Raw genomic sequence first — 16,690 nt, 5'->3', positions numbered from 1 at the left:
TACAATCCAAATTTTGTATATAAAATTTTTGTACAATCCAAAATATACAAAAGATATATTGTATAAATTTTTTATAAAAATTGTATTTAACGAAAAACTTGTAAACAAGAAACAAGGAGCCATAAAACCACAAAATTGGAATGTATAAGATTCTATGAAATCGCGTAACATCTTGTAGTGAAATTTTCTTATTTTTAAAAAAAGTCCTATATAAGCAACTTCTCTATAAAGGTGTTAATATGAATTTTATTTAACATTTTATTCTTTACTTGATAAACATAAGAAAGTCGGTCGCAATGAATGAGAAAAAACCTCATAATTTACTTTTCCTGCTCTTTTATCGGATGTCCCCGAAGGGACCTTTTCCTACTCCATTATTTAGAGAATTAAACTACAAGAATGGGTATGAATTATCAACATAATTAATAAGATTATCAACTCTAAAACTATTAAGAAGGACATCAAATAATTTTTTTCCTAACATGGCAGGTACAGTGCAATTCCAAAAAGAAAAAAGAAATTGGAGAACTCTAAATAACTTTTCATGTTCAACAATTTATTCATGGATTTAAATGAAAAAAAGAAACTAGGAACGAAAAACGAAACGAATGGTTTTTTTCCTAATACCAATTTTCTACAGTAATGTATTTGACACCTTAAATCTTATTTTGGTTTTGGATTGCTAAACAGTGGCATGATTAAGGATATGATGAACTGGGAGTTTTTATAATCTACTCTACTGTTTAAATTTACATAAAAGAAAAAGCAGAAACAAATCAAGCCGGTGATTAGAAGGAATATATTTAAATAGAAGATTAACATCCTTACAATCATTTTTCCTGCTTTTGGTTTGGGTATTAAGTAAAAGTAATAGTACTAACAATAATAATGATCAAAGCAATTATGCAGTCTCACAGTTATTATTACTCTTATTTTTATCATTCATCCAACTAAATCATTACGCGTGACATTCCTATCATGCCTCACTTTTCTATGATCAAAATAGTAATAATGTAAATCTTTAAAAATAATAAAAGATTAGTGCTCCACGTTCCATCTTGCCTCACCTTATTAACCTTCTACAAAGATGAAGAGAAGAAAGTCTGAAGTTGTAATTCAATAGCTATTTGTTAGAAATATGCTTAAAATAACAGCTGAAGACGAAAAAGGTATGAACATGTTACATAAAGTTCAAAGTAACATAACGTAATATTACTTCACATATTTAATTTTGTATCTACCTAGAGGTTCATTCTCTTGGTTGTTCCACACGTAGTAACAGCAGTTACATGTCTTTCGTACATTCCCTATTAATTGGTAAAGTAAGCAGTTCCACAATTTCGAGTTACATGTTGTGGTTCAAGGAAAACGCAGCTAAGTCTGCTTCCTTTAACTTAAGCAACAAGGAAGAATCACTATAGCTAACTTGGATCAAACATGCTACATTCTCAATTGGCATATTCCACAGATATGGTACGGGTTGAGCTGGATATATTAGGCATTTGGACAATATTTGGTTGACGTAAAAAGTAAAAACACTATTCAAAGCTTGAAAAAAATTTAAGTTTTGCAAGCGAAAATCTTCATTTGACTAGAAATACTACTCAAACAAGTTTTGTAACTTCTAGTTTCCTATTTCAAGTTGAAACTTAAAAAATTGGACCAAATTATAAAACGAATATTCAGTTGCAAATAATATTTGAAGCAGATGCAATGTCCAAACAAGAACCCCCGGTTAACCAGCTCCATACCAGTCGTTTCTTGACACATTCATTTGTTCGTTTGACTTGGAAGGTAAATCGCATAGAGGAAGAGCATTGTTTCTTTATCCTCCTTTCCATCTAACTTAGCTGATAATCATGGAGCTTATTTTCCAACCACTTCTTTTAAACAAATCAAGCAAACATGAGAAGTTTCAGAGTTTCCGCCTTAATGTGGACGAAATACCTATTTTAAAGCAAATGGGAAATCACAGGACCAGAAACAGTCAGAACTATGTCAACATAAATGATTTAAAAAGTTGCAGCAGGACAAAAGGAAGGGAAAAAACAATGATCCAGAACATGCGAGGGAGTACTTGTACACCAGCAGCAGTTAATAAAATTCTACAGCCTCAAACATGTCAGTAGGGGCATACTCTTGTTTCAACTGACCATTGGATCAGGACTTGATGCAGACACAACATCCAGCAGTGAGTTCACAGGCTCTAATTCTTCATGCCAAAGTTGGAGGGAATCACCTGGATAGAACTTTCTTGTGGCTCCATCTTTGTTAATCTGGTAATCAAAATTGTTCAAAAACATGCTTACATAACGAGACAACTGAAAACATGAGGACCTCTTTCGATAAGATGAAGATATTGTTTAAAGTGTTCCAAAGCAAAAAATAGTAGCCAGTAAAAGAATTGGTCCGACTCGATCATCCTACAAAAGCTTTATGCTGGAGTGGCAAAAGAGCAATACAGCACAAAAACAACACGTATAGGATAGAACAACATACCCACTGTAATCCCACAAGTGGGGTCTGTGAAAACATATAGGATAGAAGATACTTAAAAACCTACAGCAGAAGTAATCATATTCATAACATAACAAAATAAAGCACTAGTTTCTTAGAATCTTAGAATTGGTACAAACTACAAAATTACGAGGCCTAAATAAACATAATGTGCATATCGAAGGGATCTTGGACACAGTTGAAATGTGCTAACATGTAGGTAAATCGGGACCTACCTTGTGGCTCTCAATATCACCATCATTAAGAAGAGTAGTTTCATGGAGTTGATGCTACAACTACTAATGCCTACAGGTATATCAAGGGTTCCTTTTGGATTGACTAAAAGAAAAGGTGGGGAGGCAAGACTTCGGTTTATTCAATTTCTTTATAAACGAAGACATTAGTTTATTTTAACTTAAATAATTTTCTACTAGAGCCTCAATGAGCAAATAAAATTTCATTGAAGCATATTATAGCATTTGAATAAGCATAAAGCAGATTAATTAACTCACAGTTACAGTCCGGACAACTCCACCGCTAGCACCATCTCGTGCAATGGCAAGAGATACTGCAGTGACCACCAGTTTCTACAGAAAAGGTGAAACAAAATTAAATCTTCATCCAACTAAAATCTTCAGAATTATCATTAAAGTAGATCAGTGAATAGTGAGGCAATACCAATACAGATGATTGATCAGAGCATCAACATGTCCACATAGCAATAGTCTATTATGCCCAGTTGAAAAGCTATCCCCTCAAGGAGAATTTCAGAAAACTACACTCTACCTTACTAAGTAAATAGAGCTCATAGGCAAGATGCAAGTTCAAGCTCTTATTATGCATACAACGGATCATGGTGGTTGGTTTTAGTGTCGATGTATGTGAATCACACTGCTCAGCCTCTCTTACTACCAAAAGTATTTCTCTACCCCTTCCATTGGTTTGAAAGCTTTGTGTCCCAAATTAATAAGAACTTTGCTACTATATTTAAAAAGTTTCATCTAGAACTAGCAAAAATACGCTTATTTTTTCAAAAGACATCTCTGCATTATAGACTAAAAGCATGACGGATGAAGATAAACACATAGCTGTGAAGATGATGGCATCTTGATGGTCCAACACTGTCGTACAAATTAGACAGGTTGTAAATACAAACTGCAGGCAACTAACCTCAGCTTCTTCTTGAGTCATTCCTTCTTTCCATGCTTGGTCAAAGAAACCATACAAATAAGAAGAGCCAGATCCTGAAAGTAACAGTCAATGAACAGAAAATTGCTCAGCCAACTGGTAGCACTTGGAGCATCTTGCACAGGGAAACTAATAAATTAACCCAATTATCAGCGGTTAAGTTCAGCTCCCAATATACTTCATTAAGCAACACCAGTGTTATAAATAGCGCTCGCCTCAGCGCTAATAGCGTGAGGCGAGGCGATGCGAGCAGCCTGCGCTATTTTGGCTCTGTTGCGTTGCGATTGTAAAAGGCGAGCGCCTCTGCCTGTGTAGCGAGAGGCGAGCTGTGACGTCGCTATTTGAAAAAAAAAAAAAAAAGAAAAAGGCGCAAACACTTTAAAACATTAGGGCTTGGGTTTTTCACTTCTTCTCCTTCAGCGACCTTTTCTCAGCAACAGAAAAATTAGGGCTTGGGATTCATCTTCAGCCAGCGACAGTAACCCAGGTATGTTTCTTTCTTTTCTTTTCTTCTTCTTCTCCTTTCTTCTTCTACTTTCTTCTTCTTCTATTTCAGCGACAGTAACCATTGCTGTCTTTTCTTCGACAGTTCGACTTCAACCATTGTTGTCTTCTTCTTTTCCTTTTTTCTTTTTCTTCTTTCTTCCTTTTTCTTCTTCTTGTCTTTATTTTTTGTGCTCTGTTTTTCGACCAGCAGAGCAGAGGCTCTTTCTTTCTTCTTCTCTTATTTTTTTTGGCTCTGTTTGGAGCAAGCAGCAGAGGCAGAAGAGTGTCTTTTTAGGCTCTGTTTTTTTTTTTTTTTGAATTGATATATTTATTAATATATTATTGTTATTGAGTTTTTAGTTATATATATATATATTTTATGTTTTTGTATAAATTGTCCCTTCGCATCAAAAAGGCGAGCGCTTCGCTACGCGCCTCTCGCCTCAGTGAAGCGGGCCCTCGTTGCTATTTGTCGCCGCACGCTATCCAAAACACTGAGCAACACCAAGGGCAATATTCTAAACATCTTTCAAACATGACACGGGGGTGTTAAAACATATTTCAAACATGACACTGGGGTGTTAAATCAGCTTTTTATCTTCCTAGCAGGCGGGTTTTTCTCTTTCATGGCATTGCATTCTTTCATCCTATCCATTGTTTCTAACCCTATCACCCGGTGCTGTCAGTTGCTCCCCCCCCCCCCCAAAAAAAAAAAAAACCTGGTCCTATCCATTGCAATATTCTAAACATATTTTAAACATGACACAGGGGTGTTAAAACATATTTCAAACATGACACTAGGGTGTTAAATCAGCTTTTTAACTTCCTAGCAAGCGGGTTTTTCTCTTTCGTGGCATTGCATTCTTTCATCCTATCCATTGTTCTTACCCTATCACCTGGTGCTGTCAGTTGCTCCCCCCACCTTTATAATGTGATAAAAAATGGAACCAATGTCATATATAACAACCAAAATTTGCCATATGATATCTTAATTCCATTAGAGCACCAAAATGTAAGGATAACATGCCTATTCCATCATACTTATAGAATAATTAACTATTCCATCACATGTTAAGGCTATCAAAAACCAAATCCGTGAACCTTTTAGTTCATGTCTAGTTCTGGTGAACCCTTTTTTTTGGTTCCAAAGAATTCTTTTCCATTTTCATTAGTTATCATCCTCATAACCATTCAAGAAAAGGGGGGAGGAGCATATTTCTGGGTTTTAAACTAGGAAAATCCTCCACTAACGGAGCAATCTCGAGGTATTCTGCACTCTCATTCAAAAAGATACATGAGTTTCACTGAACCAGACTACAGGTAATGAGGATGATAAACCGAAACCTGTTGAAAACAAACATATGTTACTATCACACCTGTGCTCTGGTATCATCTAATTTTCCTATTCTTCTTCTATTCAACAATGCAGCTCCCCATCTCCCTTGCATAGTGATAGACGTTCCTCTCAGTCTCCCTCTCCCCCTCTCTCCTTCCATCTCTCTTTCATACACCCGCGCAGCCATTTATGTGCAGCAACAAAAACAAAGTACTTTATTTGTTTATGTTTCTTAAACTCTGCAATGAGATATATGGCATGGAGTATCTAGTTGTCTCTTACTATTTCCATCATCTAACTTCTGCTGAGTCTTGCTGTGCTTTTAAGTTTTCAGCTCTTTGTATTAACGGAGTCTTGGAAAAATCAATTTTTTTTTGGCCAAATGGGGCTATCTAAAGAGTCTGCTTAAATAGTTACAGAAAAAGGGGTGAACTGAAAAGAACCTTCAATAGCCAAGTGTTTCTGGAAAGTATGTATGACTAAGAACAGATTCAGAGCAAACCTCCAATAGCAAAAGGCTGCTCCAAGACTGTGCCTCCAAGAGGGATCCCATATATTTTGCCTCCTTCATATTTGTCCCAACCACCAATAATCATACCTGTTTGAAGCCTATCCTGAATGTACAGAGCAATGAATCACATAAATATAAAAAATAGATCATATATTATAACCAAGAGGGGTTGCTCTGATGGTAAGCAACCTCCACTTCCAACCAAGAGGTTGTGAGTTCGAGTCTCCCCAAGAGCAAGGTGGGAAGTTCTTGGAGGGAAGGATGCCGGGGGTCTATTTGGAAACAGCCTCTCTACCTCAGGGTAGGGGTAAGGTCTGCGTACACACTACCCTCCCCAGACCCCACTAAGTGGGATTATACTGGGTGGTTGTTGTTGTTGTTGACATCATATATTATAACCCAGGTCATATATTATGTATGATGTATGTAGCTTAGTGGCCAATGAAGTAGGTGTAAACTTTGGAGATCAGAATTCAAATCCCAACTAAGAAAAAAACACTTGGTGATTGGCAAAGTTACCAGTACTTAACAATTTAAAAAGTATACTGGTTAGAGAGCAAACCTTGTTGTTATAGGACAATAACCTAGTAAGGTTCGCCGCAACCTTGACAGTAGCCGGCTGGCCTAGCTGTATCCTGCATTCACAAGAAGTCTCAAGACTAGAAGCTCGGAAAAATAACTTCACATAGTAAGGGGCAAACAGTGCAATCATACTATTCTCTCCCTTTCAATTTATGTGAACCTATTTCCTTTTTACTCCGTGCCAAAAAGAATTACCCCTTTTCTTATTTGGAAATAATTTGCCTTCATACAATGATTTATAGCCATACAAAATATATGTGCCTCATTTTACACAAGTCCAAAAGTCTTCTCTCTTTTCTTAAACTATGTGCCCAGCCAAATAGGTTCACATAAATTGAAACAGAGAGAGTATTATATTACCTCCTGCCAAATATATAGATATACAAAGAAGACAGCTAATTCATGGCCCTAGTTATAGAGGATGTGATTCAAACATCAAAGAAATATACACAAAAAGGAGAAACAATTTTACAATAAAGAAGATAGCTATGAAGAAGCTAACAGTTAAAAATTGCAGCTTGCCAAAAGAAAAGAACAAAGCTGATACCATAAAAATAAGTCTCGGGCGGATAGGGGCCCTTTGGGGAGGGGGGTTGCAAGTTTTTGGTACAAGGCAGGGATCCACAATGTAGGCACTTGAATCATTAAAAGATGGAATATAGATTATAAGTGAGGGAAGAAGCTTACGTGTGTTGGTGTAGGAAGTAACGAACATAGTCTGAAACAATTTGGGAATCTGCTGCCTACAAAAGCAACATTGTATATAAGCCATAGAGAATTCCACTTTCTAGGATTTATTTTCAACCATCAAGGTACTTTTAGTTCTCAGTACCTTACAACTGTTCAAATTTATCTCTAGACCATCAAGTTCACGTTTTATTTTTATGTGTAAGCTAATGCTGTTGGTAATGGAGTTCTATGTCAACCAAATGGTAATCGTGGACAAAGGAATAGAAGCTCTGGTCCGTAGATGGCCACATATTCTTATGCTTTCTTCATCCTCGATGATTCAATAGAGTATGTGATGAGAGACATGCTAATTAGAGCATCAATTGCTTATCAGAATACTTGACTTTTTTTGTAATCAATTACATCCTCCGGGTGATTGATTTAGTGAAAGCTTACCTTACTTGATGAAAGAAAAGATCATCAACAACACTTCAGGGTGTGGCCAATATAATGGACAGACATAAAATGGATGAATGCTTAGTGCCATACTGAAATTAGAAATGAATAGCAGGTCAAAAGCTTATGTGGACTTAGCTACTGACAGTAGAGAAAGATAAGGGAGGCTAGGGCAGTGGATTATCTAAGACTTGGGAATGGGACAAGGTTGAGGAGTGCCTTAGTGAAATCTACTTAATAGGGGCAGATGGGGTGACAAGATGATATGAAGGGGATTAAGGCCGAAAAATTCTTCTTCTTTTTTTAATTAGGTAAAAGTTATGGCCGACAAATACTCTAGGTAAACATTTTTATATGGAGCTATTAGATAGAGGTTGAAGAAGGTAACAAGGCACCAAGAAAATAAAACCTTTTACAATTGGTGGTAGCACAAGATTCAGTTCTAGTGGCAGATAATCTTAGGAAAAGAACAAATTGTTATGAGTTGCGTATGTAAGAAGCACAGTGAGGACAAAAGCCACCTCGTGCTTCATTATAGCTTTACCTCACAGATATGGATTGTGGTTTCGCTATGTCCAACATTTCATGTATTTCACCGAGACAGCGGATGAAGCAATCTCAAGTTGGAGACCAGAAAAGACAGGCAAGGAGAGGACAGTAGCCGGGAGAACATCATTATTGTGTTTCTTTTGGCTTATTTGGAATAGAAAAATCTGAGACTATTCTATAATACTGAGAACAAGTATTCCTGTTGGCGCCTAAGGGTGTAGTCTGGTGGTCAATGAAATTGGGTGGAGAACCATGAGGTTTTAGGTTCAATAAATCCCTTAGTGGTTATTTCTTTGCATCTATCTAACCCTTGATGGACTGCGTTACGAGATACGTGTCCTAGTGGGAAGTAGCAGATAACCAGTGAATTCGTCGAGGTGCGCGTAAATTGACCCAGATACCACCGTTATAAAAAAAGAAAAAGTATTAAAATCCTTTTGTTCATTAGTACTTTTGGTGTAAAGAGAGAATCTTCACTTGTATTCACAGATTGGATGATATGTTATATGAAGGTGGTTGTCATTAGCCCTGTTCATATATTCTTTTAACACAAATTTGGTGTATTTATAATGAAAATTACTTGAATTACCCCCCCCCCCCAAAAAAAAAAAAAAAACAACTACAGACTAAAGTTGCAAATGAAGCCTTAGTGCAGGATTTAGTCTCATTTCTTAAAGTTCAATACTTGTTTCAAGTTACATTCAACTCTTTTTTTAAACGACATTTATACGCTTCCCCACCTCCTATGCCTCAACCCACCAAGAGAGATAAGAGAGTGCAACATGAAATCATCCTGGTGTAGTTGTCAATATTTAAAAACAATCTCCTTGTCAAATGGAAAGGAGAAATATAAAAAATGGGGTTTCATCAAAACTCCTAAAAGGTACCACGAACTAGAAATGATTTCGCATTAAATCATAAAGACATCCAAGGTCATAGTCGCATAAAACATGATTACCCATTAACTTTGTGAATCCGCTTTATCCAACTTATTCTAAATTAAGTATGATCACATGATAAATAGATTTCATATCACTATGTACTATTTGTCAACCATCCTATACTAGATAAGCATGCCATTTAGCTGTTATTTAGCAGGGTTTCAATGTCATTATTGCCAAAAAATTTAGCCCATAACCACAAATCCCATGTTTTTGAACTTCATAATTTCATCATGTGAGGATTCATCATGATAGCGCACAATGGAAGAAAAGAACTATATAGGCGATACATATTAGTCCAGAGTAAGTTTTAAAAGCTAGCACTTTTACTTTAGGCCTTAAACTCTCTCGAAGTGCTATAACCTTTCAAAGATTTATCTGCTTAGAAACTATACAAAACTTCTAATACTTTTTATTAGCATTAGCATAATATTGGCATAAGATGATTTAAATGGGGCAACGTGAACAGCGAGGAGCCCAACTTGTTTGGAGGTGAGGCATAGTTGTTGTTTTTGTAGAATTTCACCACGTACAATATCCATATACTGAGTTTTAAACCGAATGATAAAACATCCAGATGGCAAAGGAGAAAGGAACCGACAACGCCATATCAGCTTCAGGACAGTTTCTGTTTTAGAGAAATCCCCAAACAAAATAAAATGCTAGCATTCTAAGCTCAAATATGGATGAATATAAAATGCATAAAGGGAATATGGAAAGCATCATACTGATCCGGAGCGGCAAACGTAGACATTATCAGTCAGCTGAGTGATCTTATCAGAAGCCCTATTCGCCACATACATTCCTGAAATTTTCCAGATATAATTAACAAAAAAACAAATGAATCGATGTCTGACAAGATTAAAGTAAAATTAACCCCTTCAACTTTATAAGGAGTTGATAATTTCTGTTACCGGTGCTGGTGCGAGAGTCGGCACCGAGTACAACGCCGCCGTTGTAAGTAACGCCGATAATAGTTGTGCCCATGGAGTGGGGCTGGTCAACATCGGTATTTTCCATCTTAAGCTATACACGAAAATGATCAAACTGGAGTTGTGAAGAAGTAACAACAAAGCCCTAGAAGTAAATCTAAGAAAGCTTTTCGTGAGGAGGAAGATATATAAAAGACTCCCAATCCGTACACTACTGGAAAAATATAAATAATACTACAAAGGGAGACCCCAAATTAGCCTCTTATTTTTGGAACTTCATTCAAAATGGTCCCTAAAATATAAGATGTAGCATTAACAGTCTTCAAAGTTTCTCAAATATGACACACGTGTAATCTAGCTCAACGAGACAAATTCGGTACAAATGCTTCCAAGATGTTTTTAACGTGGGTTCTTTCGGCCGCGTCTGGTCATCGATTCTCAAATTTGTTTTAAAAAATTTGATTTGGGTAAAGTTTGATTTGAAGATGAAAATGTGTTTGGGTATAAATTTTCAAAACATATTTCACTTTTTTTTAAAAAAACATAAAACATAACTTATACTCACAAGTTCTAAAAACTATCACAAATACCCAACAGTACCTTTATCAATAACATCTATTATATTATCGCAAACCATAATCCTGAACATATATAAATTTGGTACAAAATTATCATTTTTATGATGAATTACATAATACACTATCAGATAACCGAGAAGACGAAACAGCATTGTTACAAAATAATAAATTGTGGGCTCTTTTATAAAATACAAAAGTTTGGAGCAATTTTTAAAAAATACAATAGTGATATTTTGTGCCAAAACTGGCTCTTAAGCTAGTTTTAGGATTTGGGTTTGTGTTTTGGGAATTTACCAAAATGTAGATAAAATCTATTGTCAAACATGTATTTGCAAAAAAAAACAAATATATTTTGGCAAAATCTATGGCCAAATGGGTTAGTAGGCGTTTGGACATAAAAATTATATTTTAAAAAAAATATTTGAAGTTAAATTGAAAAATAGTATTTAGAATTTGAAATTATGTTTGGACATTATCACTTGAAAAAATATTACAATTTTGTGTGAGAAAAAAATTGAAAAACTCATTTTTGAAAAAATTTCAAAAACTTGCAAAATTTCATGGACAAACACTATCCTTTGAAAAATAACTATGGACAAACGAGGCTGTAATCGCTCGTTTTTCTTAAAAAGTTAAAATATAAAATTTCATACGCCTTAAAAGTTTATGGGTAAGTTACGTCAAAGCTTTGGTAAAGGATAAAAAATAACATTTACTAACTAAAGAGAATAATGACAAGTTTTCAAGCTCTCATACAAAAGGGGAAAAAGTCAATCATCTTTTTGTTCTAATACGAAAAAATTATTTAACTATTTCTCAACTACTCTAAATTATGCTTGAACCCTAACTAATAAAATGAAAAATGCTATTATAAAAATATTATTTGAAAAAATCGTATGCAATCACCTATTTCAATGTTCATATAAAATAAATGACATGACGCTTCTCCATTATTTCGAAATACTCCTTAATTAATTGAATGAGAAACCTTAATGAAGAAACTTGTGAGCCACTAATAAATTTTATCTAAAATTAAAAAATTAACTTATTGTCAGTATAATTCTATCAATGGAGTGTGGACAAAAGATTTTAAAAGGATCAATGCATTGAAATAGATAACTGACAAGAAATTATATTTGCATGCGATGTGTAGGAAAAAAATTATATTTCCACGTGATATATAAGACGAATTCTATAGAATTGGAGTGTTTATGCATCGTTATAAGAAAAAATCTCTAAAGCTGGTTAGTACGTCACTTACTCCATCATAGGTACGAGTCTACGAGAGACCATTTTAAGAAAACTTTAATCATTATTTTAAAAGGTATTTTTAGAACGAGCTCGGGGCGCGGCGTAGTAAAAATACACTGGGGCGATCTAGAGGCAAAAGTCTCGTGAGGCATAAGACTCATTTCTCAGGGCATAAGCCTAGGCGATGGGCGAGTTTTTGCTTGTGACTTAAACCCAGAAAATCTCTCCAAATTAAAATTGAAATTACTTAATAAGTCCTAAATTTACTACCAAAAAATTATAAAAATCAGCTTGTTTATTAAAGCTCTAAAAGTTTTAAAAACTTAAAAGCCAAAAGTATTTTTATGCTTTCTCTTTGTCTCCTATTGGATAAAGGAGAAGATGATCAGTCTATAAACAACAAAGCAAAAAAAATATTATCCTTCATCGTCTGCTCTAGTTCGACGCTTGGTTGTATATTCCTTTTCGCTTTTCGTTCTTTCAAGTTCTTTAGATCTTTCAAGTTAGTTTATAATTCTACTAAATTATTTTTCAAAGACCGACTTATTTTATTAAATGACGCAGTTTTTATAAAAAGTTTAGTCAATTGCTATTTTTGAATAGTATTTTAAGATAGAAATCGGTCTATATACATTTTCACTTATTTTATGTTTCCTTGAACTTCTATATTTTCTAGGCTTACCATTCATCTCGTATCAAGTAACGCGCTCGTGCATTTTAAAATCAAGTAAATGGATATATGGGAGAATAGATTAGATCGACTTAAAAATTGAAGCCTTAGATAGTTGAACTCCAAACAAGCAGCTACGATGCGCCATCAATCCAAGTCAGGCGATCTGAAAAGATCAAACATAAATCATCCGCTAAAAAGTGATAAATATAATAAGTGATCAAGCTAACAACTCAAAAGTACAAGACTGATTTTTTTCAGGATGTGTAAACTTCTTTATATATTTAGACACATATGTATGGGTGTTAATGAATTTTATATTACAAATTATGCTTTTGGTCACAACTTTGTGACAATATCGTAAATAATAAAATTATATTCCAAAGATCTACATTATAATAATTTCTATTATAATAAACCAAAAGTTCGATACGAATAAATAATCTCTACATTTAAATTATATATTATAATTTATATATTACTAGTTCGTGCATTATTATTTTTTTATTGAAATTTTTTTATTGCTAATTCATATGGTGAGAGAAAGCTTAATTTATCTCTATAATAGCTTTTCATCTCGTATTCTCGTGTAGTCCTAATCAACACAAATCTCGTCGGAGGTTCCAGCTATTGTATCAATAAAATCTCAAAAACAAACAACCCCTGACTCATTAACTAATGAGCATGAAGCTACAACAGCTGTACAGCTTGCGAGCAATAATTCTTACCCAATGAAAGGCACGAAAAATTATTTGGGAGTGTCCACAACTATTGACTTATTATGGTGAAAAAACAATTCAGTTATCCAAATGAGATAGAGACACTATTTACCCATAAAACGGTACAATTGAATTAATGAATTTGTATGTGATTTAGAGACAAGTGAATTAATTTGATCCTAAAGTAATAAGATAATGCAAGAAATATATAATACTTAGCATTGATATGAAGACGAAATAACAGAAATAATGATTCTGGCAGCAAAGCCTTTGGGCACAACAGTAATAAGAACAAAAAAAAAAAGAAGATGAAGTTGTATGGAGCTTTGAATAGGTTATAGACACCACCGGTGCTGAAAGGACCGGACTCAAAGAAGTATACTCAGTTGTCGTACAAACCAAGCTCGGCACCAGAATTAATCCCGAAGCGATTTAAAATGCCCGGCGTGCCAAAGTATGTGTCACGACCCAAATTCCAACTAATCGTGATGGCACCTAACCCAAACCCGCTAGGTAAGCCAATTACCCTCTATCCAATTTCAATAGAATTTAATGAAACAATAAAGGAAAGAAAATGTCTTAATCTTATACATTTTTCAAGGACTGGTAGTACAAATTATGAGCTTTTAAGAGTAGAATTAAAAAAGCAGGTATGAAATAAATATATCATCTATCCGAAAAGTACATAAATAGAGTTCTTATGAATCTAAGACTACTATGAACAAGAAGCAGCTACAACCGGAACGCAGGTACATCTTCAAGTCCAGCCCCCATCGAACACAGCAACATCATCAGTCAACATCTGTATGCAAGGTGTAGAAGTGTAGTATGAGTACAACCGACCCCATGTACTCAATAAGTAACAAGCCTAACCTTAGGTTGAAAGTAGTGACGAGCTGGAACAAGGGTCGGAATCCAACACCAATAGCCAACAAAGTTCATAACAACATAATGAAAGTAATAGAAGAAGTAAATCAGAAATAAAATACTCAACTCGTTCATAGTTCCAGAAAATAGGCTTGTTTTTCAAGTATATCAGTGAAACCCAAATCTTTTACCGTAATCGCCAAAAATGAGAGTATGTTTGAAAACTACAATTTTTCCCAGAGGCTTTCAACAGGTAAATGTTTTATTTTCAAATGGCATGAGGAAAATACATTTCTATGCCTACATGTCAATATATACATGCCAACTGTAATAGCATGCAGTGAAAAAATCATATGCATATTCTCGGTGCATCAATGCACTCAGTCCTCCCAATCACATAGTATCAATATCTTCACAATCAGGCACTCGGCCTCACTCAGTCATCAATCTCTCCAGTCTCTCGGACTCTCAATGTCATGAAATATCAGCCCAAAAATAATGATGTGATGTAACAATAAATAGTAATAGAGACTGAGATATGATATGCATGTAAATGCGTATGACTGAGTATGTAATGCAATGAAAGCAGATAGCTCAACAGCATAAATGAGCTCGGTGGGTCCCAACAGGATAAGCATGTAGCATAGTCATGGATTCTAGCATGGATTACAGCTCAATAGCTCAAGTATGTAGAAATTTCATGGTTACAAGTAAGATCCGGCAACTACATAGTACCACAGAAATAACAAAGTCACAAATCACATGTTGCACGCCCACACGCCCGTCACCTAGCATGTGCGTCACCTCAATACCAATCACATAATGCGTAATTCGGGGTTTCATACCCTCAGCTATAAGTTTAGAAGTGTTACTTACCTCGAACAAGCAAATTCCAATACCGACCAAGCCAAGGGATGCTCCAAGAATGTCATTCTGCACGTACTGACCTCCAAACAGCTCGAAACTAGTCAAAAGTAACTCAAAATAAAGCCTAAGGAAATAATTCCAAATGATAAAGATCGAATCCTTAATCAAAATCCAAAATCGGCCAAAAGTCACACCCGAACCCGTGTCTCGGAACCCCTTAAAGCTCACAAAATCCGACAACCCATTCAATTACAAGTTCAACCATACTAGTTTCACTCAATTCTGACTCCAAATCTATGTTCAAAACTCAAAAAAATCATATTATGAAACTTTAGGCCAAAATGCTCAATTTCCTCTTTAAAATTCACAATCTAATTACCAAAAACAAAGATAGATTCACGAAATATAACCAAAACCGAGTAGAGAACACTTACCCCAATTCATATGGTGAAAATTGCTTCAAGAATTGCCTCAATCCAACTCCATAGCTCCAAAAATATAAAAATGGCCGAAACTCTCGAAATAGAATACTTTATAATCTGCCCAGGCACTCCTTTTATGCGAACGCAGAAAATCCATCATGTTCGCGATGAACAAAATGCGCTGCTACCAAAAGACTCTATGCTAACGCGGACAAGGCTCAGCTAACGCGAACAACAAACACAACAGCCTCCCCAAAATACACTACGCGACCACAGCAATTGCCTCGCAAACGCGGTACACAAGGCTCTCAAAGCTACGCGATTGTGGAACAACATTGAGAACACGCAGAGACATAACCTCTGCCCAGCTCAGCCCAAAATACACAACGCGAACGCGAAGTACAATCTGTAGCAAGCTATGCGAACGAGTCTAAGGACTCGCGAACACGAAGAACAACTTCTTCTAGCCCGAAACCAACACTACGCGATTGCGATTCCTTCTTCGCGATTTGCAATTAAGGAAACCAGAAGCCCAGAATTCTGCAGAACCAACAATGAAAATGAGGGAAAAATAGTTTGAAATCAATCCGAAACACACCCGAGCCCCTCGGGACCCCGTCCGAGCATACCAACAAGTCCAGAAACACAACACGGACCTACTCGAGGCTCAAATCACATATTACAACATCGAAACAACGAATCGCACCTCAATTCAAACTTGATGAACTTTAAACTTTCATAACTCATGCCGAAACATAGCAAACCAATCCGGAATGAACCCAAATTTTGCACACAAGTATGAAATGACATAACAAAGCTATTTCAACTCCCATAACCACAATCCAAATATGGTATCAAAAAGTTCACTCCCGATCAAACTTTTCTAAAAATCCAACTTTCGCCATTTCAGGCCAAATTCAACTACGGACCTCCGAATCATAATTCAGACATGCTCCTAAGTCCAAAATTACCCAACGGAGCTAATGGAACCAGCAAAACTCCAATCTGAGGTGGTCAACTCTTCCAGTTTAAAAGCTTCCTAGTTGAGAATCATTCTTTCAAATCAATCTCGAATAACATGAAAACCAAAACCGACGATTCACATAAGTCATAATACATTGAACGATGCTACTCAAGACTTCAAATAATTAAACAGGATGGAAATGCTCA

General features: G+C 35.5%; 1 protein-coding gene across 1 annotated transcript; it reads right to left on the bottom strand.

Moving 5' to 3' along the window:
• Positions 1–1,866: 1,866 nt before the first annotated feature.
• LOC104244749 (proteasome subunit beta type-6) lies at positions 1,867–10,521 on the bottom strand. The gene is made up of 8 exons (XM_009800225.2): positions 10,129–10,521; positions 9,943–10,019; positions 7,287–7,342; positions 6,580–6,652; positions 6,009–6,120; positions 3,667–3,740; positions 3,009–3,083; positions 1,867–2,276 (listed from the first exon to the last, which is right to left on the bottom strand). The coding sequence occupies exons 1-8, from the start codon at positions 10,232–10,234 to the stop codon at positions 2,145–2,147; spliced, it is 705 nt and encodes a 234-aa protein (XP_009798527.1). The 5' UTR covers positions 10,235–10,521; the 3' UTR covers positions 1,867–2,144.
• Positions 10,522–16,690: the final 6,169 nt, after the last annotated feature.

Source organism: Nicotiana sylvestris, chromosome 5 (assembly GCF_000393655.2).
Source record: "Nicotiana sylvestris chromosome 5, ASM39365v2, whole genome shotgun sequence".
Lineage (NCBI taxonomy): Eukaryota > Viridiplantae > Streptophyta > Magnoliopsida > Solanales > Solanaceae > Nicotiana > Nicotiana sylvestris.
Note: the sequence above shows the minus strand (reverse complement) of the source record. Positions and strands in the feature narration are given on the sequence as shown.

What these genes read in the sequence shown, in the direction of transcription:
- LOC104244749 (XM_009800225.2), bottom strand. Translation starts at nt 10,234, where the DNA reads ATGGAAAATACCGATGTTGACCAGCCCCACTCCATGGGCACAACTATT. An exon ending in CGACTCTCGCACCAGCACCG is followed by an intron (nt 10,020 to 10,128) that starts GTAACAGAAATT and finishes GGAAAATTTCAG; the next exon opens with GAATGTATGTGGCGAATAGG. An exon ending in GCAGCCTTTTGCTATTGGAG is followed by an intron (nt 3,741 to 6,008) that starts GTTTGCTCTGAA and finishes TGTTACTTTCAG; the next exon opens with GATCTGGCTCTTCTTATTTG.